Source organism: Pelodiscus sinensis, chromosome 28 (genome assembly GCF_049634645.1).
Source record: "Pelodiscus sinensis isolate JC-2024 chromosome 28, ASM4963464v1, whole genome shotgun sequence".
Lineage (NCBI taxonomy): Eukaryota > Metazoa > Chordata > Testudines > Trionychidae > Pelodiscus > Pelodiscus sinensis.
The window spans coordinates 5,403,124-5,412,687 of record NC_134738.1 but is presented as its reverse complement, the minus strand read 5'-3'; the positions used below and the strand labels follow the sequence as shown (position 1 = coordinate 5,412,687).

At 70.4% G+C, this 9,564-nt stretch overlaps 1 protein-coding gene across 1 annotated transcript; it reads right to left on the bottom strand.

Moving 5' to 3' along the window:
* Window positions 1-1,301: 1,301 nt before the first annotated feature.
* Window positions 1,302-8,309, bottom strand: C28H2orf68 (chromosome 28 C2orf68 homolog). Its single transcript, XM_075910788.1, has 4 exons — window positions 8,047-8,309; window positions 4,199-4,314; window positions 3,001-3,146; window positions 1,302-2,375 (listed from the first exon to the last, which is right to left on the bottom strand). Exons 1-4 carry the CDS (start codon window positions 8,160-8,162, stop codon window positions 2,253-2,255), a joined length of 501 nt encoding a protein of 166 aa, XP_075766903.1. The 5' UTR covers window positions 8,163-8,309; the 3' UTR covers window positions 1,302-2,252.
* Between the last annotated feature and the right edge of the window lie 1,255 nt (window positions 8,310-9,564).

The following is a 9,564-nucleotide window of genomic DNA, read 5'->3' as shown; positions in this document are numbered from 1 at the left end:
GGCCCCCTGGCGGGTGTTGTGCTCTGCCCCACGCTTGGATCCCCTCACCTGAAGGAACTGCATTGTGGCACCAGACGTGGACCCTCAGTGCCATCGAGGGTTTCGCTGTCAGTGTCCCCTGGGATCCATGTGGCGCTGGCAGCTCTCAGCGCTGGCTCCAGGCTCTGCAGACTCAGGCAGGCAGTGCCAGCCCACAGCTCACATTGTCCGGGTTTCCTCACAACCACGAGGCTGGCCATGCCCTTTCTGGTTCAAAATGGAGACTGACGTGGCAGGATCTGAAGGTCCATGCAGGCCGCAGCGACACAGCTGGGGGCAGGGTCTGGCTCAGACACTTGGGCTGTAATCGCTGATTGGTAAATGGCACCCAAAGGTGCCTGCCTCCCAGAGCTCCCGGCCCCCTGCAGAGCCCATCACAGGAGCACGTGACAGATGGAGCATTTGGCCATATGCCCCAGCCACGCTCCGCGACAAGGAGGCCCAACCCCCTTGCAGGAAAGGCAGCTATTCCCTTCCCTTCCCTTTGGGGAACGCCAGGTGCCAGAGCACAGGGCTGGGACCAAGGAGACCCGATGCTGGTTTGTGGGTCACCCTTGGGCTTCCCCTTCTCATGCCTCAGTTTCCTTGCTGCCTATTGCAAGCGCTTTGCGATCTGTGGCCACTGCGAGTGGCAGCGCGGGGCCTTGGGAAGTGTCCCAGGCACAGACACGTTTGTGGGGCTAAGGCAGCCATGACTGGCCAGCTGAGAGATGCCAGCGCCACCCCATGAGGACACCCTAAGTGCTCTTCAGCTGACCCGGTAACACCCGCTGCACAGAGGTGGGGGAGCCTGGATCCATTCAGGGCACAACTCTCCACACAGGCCCATCTGCCAACCCCCCCCCCCACTATTCCAGAGAAGCAGCTGAGTCGCTGTGCCCCAGAGCAGGCCCAGGAGGAACCCAGCTCCGCCTCTCTGTGCCTCAGTATCCCCAACTAGTCCCAACACGGGATGCCAAGCAAAGTGTCTCTTGGATCCCATAGAAAGAAGAGCTGCTGGATGCTGTGTCAGCAGCCAGAGGAAATCCCATGTGGAGGGCAGCACGGCACAGTGGTGAGAGCACTGGGCTGCCACTCAGGAGAGCCAGGCCAGGCTGATGAGATGCATCCATTTCAAAGGCGAGGCAAGGGTGAGTCAGATCCTCTATCCAGGTCCTACAGCCCCAGAGACAAAGGGGGAGGGGCCAGATCTGCCCCAGGGCATGACCCAGAGATCCCAGTCCAGGCTAGGGCAACCCACTTGCTGGTTACTACACACCCAATTCGGTTTTGTCAGCACGTTTATTGGTGCCACGAGCACAGGCCCCCATGCTCCCGCTGCCGAGAGCTCCGTGGGGCAGGCCTGGCTGCTCACGGCCCTGGAGCACAGGGCTCATTCACGTCCCTCAGGGCCAGCGGGCACTAGAGCTGAGATGCCCCACGCAGCCTGGCTCCGAGGGGGCAGTTCCACCATGTGCGCAGAGCAGATCCAATGGGGTTTGGCTGGTTCCCCCACCCAGGCCACAGGGCATCCCCTAAAGGTCTCTGTGGCACATTCCGGCCTGGGTGGGGCGTGCGGTACGTGCAACCCTGTCAGGGCCCAGCCCAGCCCTGGTACCCTCCAGCTAAAGCCCCAGCTGCCACGTCCTGTGTTGGCCACAGCCTGGCTCCTTTGACCAGCCAGAGCTCCTTAAGCCAGTCTGCCCGGGTGTGAGCCCCCGGGCCTGGGCCACAGTCCTGCAGCCAGGATGGTGAGCAACTCAGGCCAGAGGAGAGGGGACCCCAGGGGCTAGGAGTTGGGGGAAAGAGGATGGGGACCGTGGGAGTCAGGGAGCAGGTGGGTGAGGAGCCGGGGGACTGGAGGCAGGAGGACCTGGGGGATGGGGAATGGAAAGCCCTGGCAGCTGGGAGAGGATGGAAACCCTGGGGGGGCAGAGGGGCTTCATGGGGCCGTCAGCACCAGAGCACCAGTTCCCCAATCCCACGCACATGATCCGACCAGGCAGGGCAAGGCCCCTCCCCAGCGCTGCACCTGCCCCAGTACCCAGGAGCTCCTGGCCGCCACGCTCAGCGTCTGTACCTACAGCCGGCTCTGGGGCATGGCCGGGAGAGCAGCAGACAAACCCGCTCAGCAGCCGTTTCCACTGCCCTGAGGCCAGAGCGTCCGACTCCCAGCCAGGGGGCCACGGCTCCCCCCCGCACACGGCTTCCTGGCCACATGGCTGCCCAGGATCTCAGCGCTTCGCCCGCCGCTTCTGCAGCTCTTCCTGCACCCGCTCCCTCAGGGCCTCTCGCAGGAGCGGCTCCAGCGGGCTCCGGGCACAGACCTTCTCCGTCACCTCCTCGGGGCTGTCGTCCTACAGCGAGAGGGGCAGAGGTCAGCAGGCATCCTGCCACCCGCCAGCTCCTGGATCCGCCCAGGCTGCATCCTGCCACCCGCCAGCTCCAGGATCCGCCCAGGCTGCATCCTGCCACCCGCCAGCTCCAGGATCCGCCCAGGCTGCCCGCCTCACGGAGCGAGCAGCTGAGAGTCTGTACAGGCCGGTGCTGGCCCCAGCCCCCACCGGCTGCAGCCTCTGCCGTGCATTCTGCCTGCCAGGCCCCTGCTGCGGGAGGGAAGGGCTGCTGGGCTGGCAGCAGAGATGGAAAAGGGGGGGGGGTCAGCTGGTGCCCCCTACTGCTCCCCCCCCCCAAGAATCAGAGCAGGGCAATAAAACAGGAGATACCAACAGGATGGAGGGACTCTGCCCCCTGCTGAGCCTCCCACAGCTCAGCCCCTCTGCTGAACGCAGCCCCCCTGCAGCCCAGCCCCCCAACTGAGCCCCAACCCCCTGCAGCCCAGTGCCCCCTGCTGAGTCCCTGCCCTGCTCTCTGGCCCAGGGGGAAAGCGCCTCCTACTGGCTCCCATTCTCCCCTGCCAGGAGATACCCCTCCTTGCTGCCCTGTTCTCTTGCCAGCCCTGCCTGGCGTAAGGGCGCACACCTGGCACACAATGACCGTGGTGACCTCGCCGCTGTCGGCCTCGTACTCCAGGCAGAAGAGCTCTGTGCCGCGGGGCTCTGGCTCGGTGCTGGAGCTGCTCTCGCTGGAGCCCTCGTACTCCAGGCTGCAGGCTGCGTCGGCTCGACCTGGAGCAAAGGAGAGCGGGTGAGGGGTGCACCCGCCCAGAGAACAGCGCAAGGGGCCTGGGGCTGGCGCAGCAACCTGTCAAATTTAAGGGGCTTTGGTCTAATGACCCTCAGTCCTGCCCTGAAGCCCCCCCTGCTCTGCCGTTGCCCCACAGCCCCCCGCCCGCTCTCCCACTGCCCCTCAGCCCCCCGCCCGCTCTCCCTCTGTCCCTCGGCCCCTCCTCCCGCTCTCCCACTGCCCCTCAGCCCCCCGCCCGCTCTCCCTCTGCCCCTCGGCCCCCCCGCCCGCTCTCCCACTGCCCCTCAGCCCCCGCCCGCTCTGCCGTTGCCCCTCACCCGCTCTCCCACTGCCCCTCAGCCCCCTGCCCACTCTGATGCTCCCTCAGCCCAGACCCGACGCCCCTCAGAACCCTGCTAGGCAGAAGTGGCCAGTCAGGATCATCTGTGGAGTGGGACGGGCACCAGCTACAGGGAGCCCCAGAGCCAGGTCCCGTGAGGACTCAGCAGGGAGCAGGTGGGGGCTGAGCGGGTGGGGAATCAGGGGGTGGGGCTCCTCAGCGGGTGGGGGGTCGGGGCTCAAAGGGGATCAGGTGGGGCTCAGGGGGGAGCGGTGGGGGTTCAGATTTGGTTCAGGGGTGAAGGGACCATGACGTTAACCCCCTGCTCTGGGGCACAGCCAGGGACCAAGGAGAGGACTGGGGCTTGGTCCCCTGGGCCTGGCCAGTCACTGAGCCTTGCAGAGCAGCCTGTGCTGGGGGGGGGGGGGGGGGGGGGGCATTTGAGCGCATCGGCTTCAGCAATTAAAATCTTAGGGGGCACACGACTCGTCTAGGGGTGCCTGTGACCCCCCCCCCCATGCATCACTTACAGCACCCATGGTGCAGACACGGTGCTAGCAGCCTCCTGCCCTTGTCCCCTCCCCCACGGCTTGGCTCAGACAGGAGTTAAGGATGCCAGGCAGCCCCCGCGAACGAGGGCTGCGCCCCACTAGTTGTACCCGGCCCCCTCTGCTCCCCGCAGGAGCACCGAGGGCCTGGCGCCGCTGTGCTCACTTCTCCGGCAGGGGTGGTACACCGGCTGGTCGGGCTTCCGAGGCCGGGGCGGGGTCGGCGTGTGCCTCTTCTTCACCTTCTCCTTGGCCTGCTTCATCTCCCGGTCATAGTCATCCCTGGTGGGACCAGAGGAGGCCTGAGGCTGCAGCTGGATGTGGGGCAGGCCTGCCTGGAGGGGCCATTGATTCGCCACGCCAGGGGGTGCACATGGGGCGGGTTTGCAAAATATCTTTAGGATGCGTCTTGTGGCAGGGGAAGGGCTGGTGCTAGGATGGGGGGGAGGGTTACCTGCCCCATCTTACCCGCTTCTCCAGTGCCCCCCAGGGTATCTGCGGAGGGGTGTGGGGGGAAGGCATCTCCCTTGCCCTGCACACAGGCATCCCTCTTCACATTAGTACTTTGGGGACCCATGTCCCCTCCCCCCAGGCTCCGTCACTGAGCAGACGTACCAGCCAATGACCCAACCCCCAGGTGCCAGAGTGGGGGTGGGCACGACCCCCAGCCTGCACCCAGTGGGGTCAGCAAAACCTCTTCTAGGGTCCCACTCCCCAATGCAGGCAGGGCTGGGGGGCCCCCACGTGCGCTTGGGGACCCCGAGGGCAAGGACCAGGATCCTGGACAAGCAGGGTCCTGAGCCGAGTTCACATACCTGGGGGGAGGGGTCCAAGATGCAGTGTCGGGAGATGGGGGTGGGGGGCAGGGGCTGTGTACCTAGGGCTCTGGTACAGACGTCCCGGGGGCAGGGTTATGGTCAGGTATTGGGGGGCGGGTACTGGTACCTGGGGGGGGAGGGGAAAGAGTTAGAGGCAGGTCCCGGTAGCCGGGAAACCCAGGTGCAGGATTGGGGACATGTACCAGGGGTGGGTACTGATACTGGGGAGGGCAGGGTTAGCGGCAGTCCCAGTACTGGGGGAGGGGGCAGGGCTGAGGGGGTACGGGAGGGCAGGATTAGCGGCGGTCCCGGTGCCGGGGGGGCAGGGCTGGGCGGTCCCGGTGCCAGGGGGGGCAGGGCTGGGGGGGTTCCGGGGGGCAGGGCTGGGGGGTCCCGGTGCCGGGGGGGCAGGGCTGGAGGGGTTCCGGGGGGCAGGGCTGGGGGGTCCCGGTGCCGGGGGGCAGGGCTGGGGGGGGTCCCGGTGCGGGGGGGGGTAGGGCTGGGGGGTCCCGGGGCTGGGGGGGCAGGGCTGGGGGAAGTTCCGGGGCGGCAGGGCTGGGGGGTCCCGGTGCCGGGGGGGAGCAATGCTGGAGGGGTTCCGGGGGGGCAGGGCTGGGCGGTCCCGGTGCCGGGGGGGCAATGCTGGGGGGGTTCCGGGGGGGCAGGGCTGGGCGGTCCCGGTGCCGGGGGGGAGCAATGCTGGGGAGGTTCCGGGAGGGCAGGGCTGGGCGGTCCCGGTGCCGGGGGGAGCAATGCTGGGGGGGTTCCGGGGGGGCAGGGCTGGGGGGTCCCGGTGCCGGGGGGAGCAATGCTGGGGGGGTTCCGGGGGGGCAGGGCTGGGGGGTCCCGGTGCCGGGGGGGCAATGCTGGGGGGGTTCCGGGGGGGCAGGGCTGGGGGGTCCCGGTGCCGGGGGGAGCAATGCTGGGGGGGTTCTGGGGGAGCAATGCTGGGGGGGTTCCGGGGGGGCAGGGCTGGGGGGTCCCGGTGCCGGGGGGGAGCAATGCTGGGGGGGTTCCGGGGGGGCAGGGCTGGGCAGTCCCGGTGCCGGGGGGGCAATGCTGGGGGGGTTCCGGGGGGGCAGGGCTGGGGGGTCCCGGTGCCGGGGGGAGCAATGCTGGGGGGGTTCCGGGGGGGCAGGGCTGGGGGGTCCCGGTGCCGGGGGGCAATGCTGGGGGGGTTCCGGGGGGCAGGGCTGGGGGGTCCCGGTGCCGGGGGGAGCAATGCTGGGGGGGTTCTGGGGAGCAATGCTGGGGGGGTTCCGGGGGGGCAGGGCTGGGGGGTCCCGGTGCCGGGGGGGAGCAATGCTGGGGGGGTTCGGGGGGGCAGGGCTGGGCAGTCCCGGTGCCGGGGGGGGCAATGCTGGGGGGGTTCCGGGGGGGGCAGGGCTGGGCGGTCCCGGTGCCGGGGGGGAGCAATGCTGGGGAGGTTCCGGGGGGGCAGGGCTGGGCGGTCCCGGTGCCGGGGGGAGCAATGCTGGGGGGGTTCCGGGGGGGCAGGGCTGGGGGGTCCCGGTGCCGGGGGAGCAATGCTGGGGGGGTTCCGGGGGGCAGGGCTGGGGGGTCCCGGTGCCGGGGGGGCAATGCTGGGGGGGTTCCGGGGGGGCAGGGCTGGGGGGTCCCGGTGCGGGGGGAGCAATGCTGAGGGGGTTCCGGGGGGGCAGGGCTGGGGGGTCCCGGTGCCGGGGGAGCAATGCTGGGGGGGTTCCGGGGGAGCAATGCTGGGGGGGTTCCGGGGGGGCAGGGCTGGGCGGTCCCGGTGCCGGGGGGAGCAATGCTGGGGGGGTGCCGGGGGGGCAGGGCTGGGCGGGTCCCGGTGCCGGGGGGGAGCAATGCTGGGGGGGCTCCGGGGGGGCAGGGCTGGGTGGTCCCGGTGCCGGGGGGGCAGGGCTGGGGGGTCCCGGTGCCGGGGGGAGCAATGCTGGGGGGGTTCCGGGGGGCAGGGCTGGGGGGTCCCGGTGCCGGGGGGAGCAATGCTGGGGGGGTTCCGGGGGAGCAATGCTGGGGGGGTTCCGGGGGGGCAGGGCTGGGCGGTCCCGGTGCCGGGGGGAGCAATGCTGGGGGGGTGCCGGGGGGGCAGGGCTGGGCGGTCCCGGTGCCGGGGGGGAGCAATGCTGGGGGGGGTGCGGGGGGGCAGGGCTGGGCGGTCCCGGGGGGGCAGGGCTGGGGGGTCCCGGTGCCGGGGGGAGCAATGCTGGGGGGGTTCCGGGGGGGCAGGGCTGGGCGGTCCCGGTGCCGGGGGGGCAGGGCTGGGGGGTCCCGGTGCCGGGGGGAGCAATGCTGGGGGGGTTCCGGGGGGGCAGGGCTGGGGGGTCCCGGTGCCGGGGGGAGCAATGCTGGGGGGGTTCCGGGGGGGGCAGGGCTGGGCGGTCCCGGGGGGAGCAATGCTGGGGGGGTGCCGGGGGGGCAGGGCTGGGCGGTCCCGGTGCCGGGGGGAGCAATGCTGGGGGGTTCCGGGGGAGCAATGCTGGGGGGGTTCCGGGGGGGGGTCCCGGTGCCGGGGGGAGCAATGCTGGGGGGGTTCCGGGGGAGCAATGCTGGGGGGGTTCCGGGGGGGCAGGGCTGGGGGGTCCCGGTGCCGGGGGGAGCAATGCTGGGGGGGTGCCGGGGGGGCAGGGCTGGGGGGTCCCGGTGCCGGGGGGAGCAATGCTGGGGGGTTCCGGGGGGGCAGGGCTGGGCGGTCCCGGTGCCGGGGGGGCAGGGCTGGGGGGTCCCGGTGCCGGGGGGAGCAATGCTGGGGGGGTTCCGGGGGGGCAGGGCTGGGGGGTCCCGGTGCCGGGGGGAGCAATGCTGGGGGGGTTCCGGGGGAGCAATGCTGGGGGGGTCCCGGTGCCGGGGGGGAGCAATGCTGGGGGGGTCCCGGTGCCGGGGGGGCAGGGCTGGGGGGTCCCGGTGCCGGGGGGAGCAATGCTGGGGGGTTCCGGGGGAGCAATGCTGGGGGGTTCCGGGGGGGCAGGGCTGGGCGGTCCCGGTGCCGGGGGGAGCAATGCTGGGGGGGTTCCGGGGGGGCAGGGCTGGGGGGGTCCCGGTGCCGGGGGGAGCAATGCTGGGGGGTTCCGGGGGAGCAATGCTGGGGGGGTGCCGGGGGGGCAGGGCTGGGGGGTCCCGGTGCCGGGGGGAGCAATGCTGGGGGGGGTCCCGGTGCCGGGGGAGCAATGCTGGGGGGTTCCGGGGGGGCAGGGCTGGGCGGTCCCGGTACCTGGCGATCTGGTTGCGCCGGATGTGCCGCACGAAGCCGTGGCTCAAGTCGAGCCGCCCCCCCGGCCGGCAGCCGCCCCAGGCCGGGCCCCGCTCCGCCTCCGGCCCCGCGTCCATCGGCCCCCGCCTCGCCCCGCGCCGAGAGCGGCCGCGCCGGCCCCGAGACCCGCCCCCGGCCCCGCCCGGCCGAGCCGCGAGAGCCGCCCCGGGGCTCCCCGAGTCTGCAGCCCCCGCCCCCCCGACCAGCCCCCCCCCCGCACAGACCATTCGGCGCACCCCGTGGCCCCCCGCCCCCTCATGCGCCCCCCCCGCATGGGGACCCCCCGCCCTGAGTCCCGTGTGCACCGCCCCCGTGGCTGTCCCAGCAGCACCAAAGGAGTGTGGGGGGGACCCCTGGAGCTCCTGCAGCGCCCGGCGCCATGCCCGTGGGGTGTGCTGGGCGCTGTATCTGCCCCCCAAAACCGAGCCCCCAGCCTGGGCGCAGGGCGACCCTGCCCGCTCGGGTCTGGCCTGGCTGCCCCGCTGCTGGAGCCACTGGGCCAGGCCCTGCAGGGCAGCAGCTGGTGCACCCGCTGCATCGGGAGCAGATGTCCCTCCGCCCCAGAGCCCGTCTACACTCAGCGCTGTGCTCCGGCAGGCACTGCCCGGAGGGGTTCTCTGGGGGGCACCTCCCCAAGAGGCAGCAGCTGGGTCCCCAGGATCCCTCCGGCCACATGCTCTCTGTGCCGGCGAGGGTGGCTTGAGCAGGCCGCTGGGTGGAGGAACATGGGGGCTGTGTCTAGACTGGCCACTTTTTCCGCAAAAGCAGCTGCTTTTCTGGAAAAACTTGCCAGCTGTTTACACTGGCCGCTTGAATTTCCGCAAAAGCACTGACGATCTCGTGTAAGATCTCGTGTCAGTGCTTTTGCGGAAATACTATGCTGCTCCCGTTCGGGCAAAAGTCTTGTTCCGAAAAGCTTTTGCGCAAAAGGGCCAGTGTAGACAGCTCAGATTTATTTTCCGCAAAAAAAGCCCCGATTGCGAAAATGGCGCGTCTAGATTGGCCACAGACTCTTTTCCGCAAAAGCATTCTGCCAATCTAGACGTGCTTTTCCGAAAATGCTTTTAACGGAAAACTTTTCCGTTAAAAGCATTTCCGGAAAATCATACCAGTGTAGACGTAGCCGGGGAGTTTTTTACGCCCCTGCTGGAAGCAGTTAAACCGGTTTAGTTCTCTGGTGTAGACAAGGCCTGGGTCAGAGGCTCTGGGTATTGGGAAAGTCGCAGGGTCCCCGAAGCCGATTTGAGGGACCAGGCAGGGGAGGCGCAGACACGTGTCCGGGTGGCCCAGCTGCTGCTGGTGGGAGCCCCCCAGGGCCGGGAACCCAGCTCGCAGCAACTGCTCCATCACGGGACTCCGGGAGCTGGGGCTTGCGGGGCCGGGCGGGCTGCAGGGATCGGACCCAGGGCAGGGCGAGGCGCAGCACCGCAGACCGCAGCCCCCCCCCCCCCCGGAGCAGAGCCAGGCCGCACAGCTCCC

Bases quoted from the DNA above. Each gene is read 5' to 3' on its own strand.
- C28H2orf68 (XM_075910788.1), bottom strand. From the start codon at position 8,162: ATGGACGCGGGGCCGGAGGCGGAGCGGGGCCCGGCCTGGGGCGGCTGC. The intron at 4,315-8,046 runs GTACCGGGACCG...TGGTCCCACCAG, and splicing joins CGGCGCAACCAGATCGCCAG to GGATGACTATGACCGGGAGA. The intron at 2,376-3,000 runs GTGTGCGCCCTT...CTCTCGCTGTAG, and splicing joins CCACGGTCATTGTGTGCCAG to GACGACAGCCCCGAGGAGGT.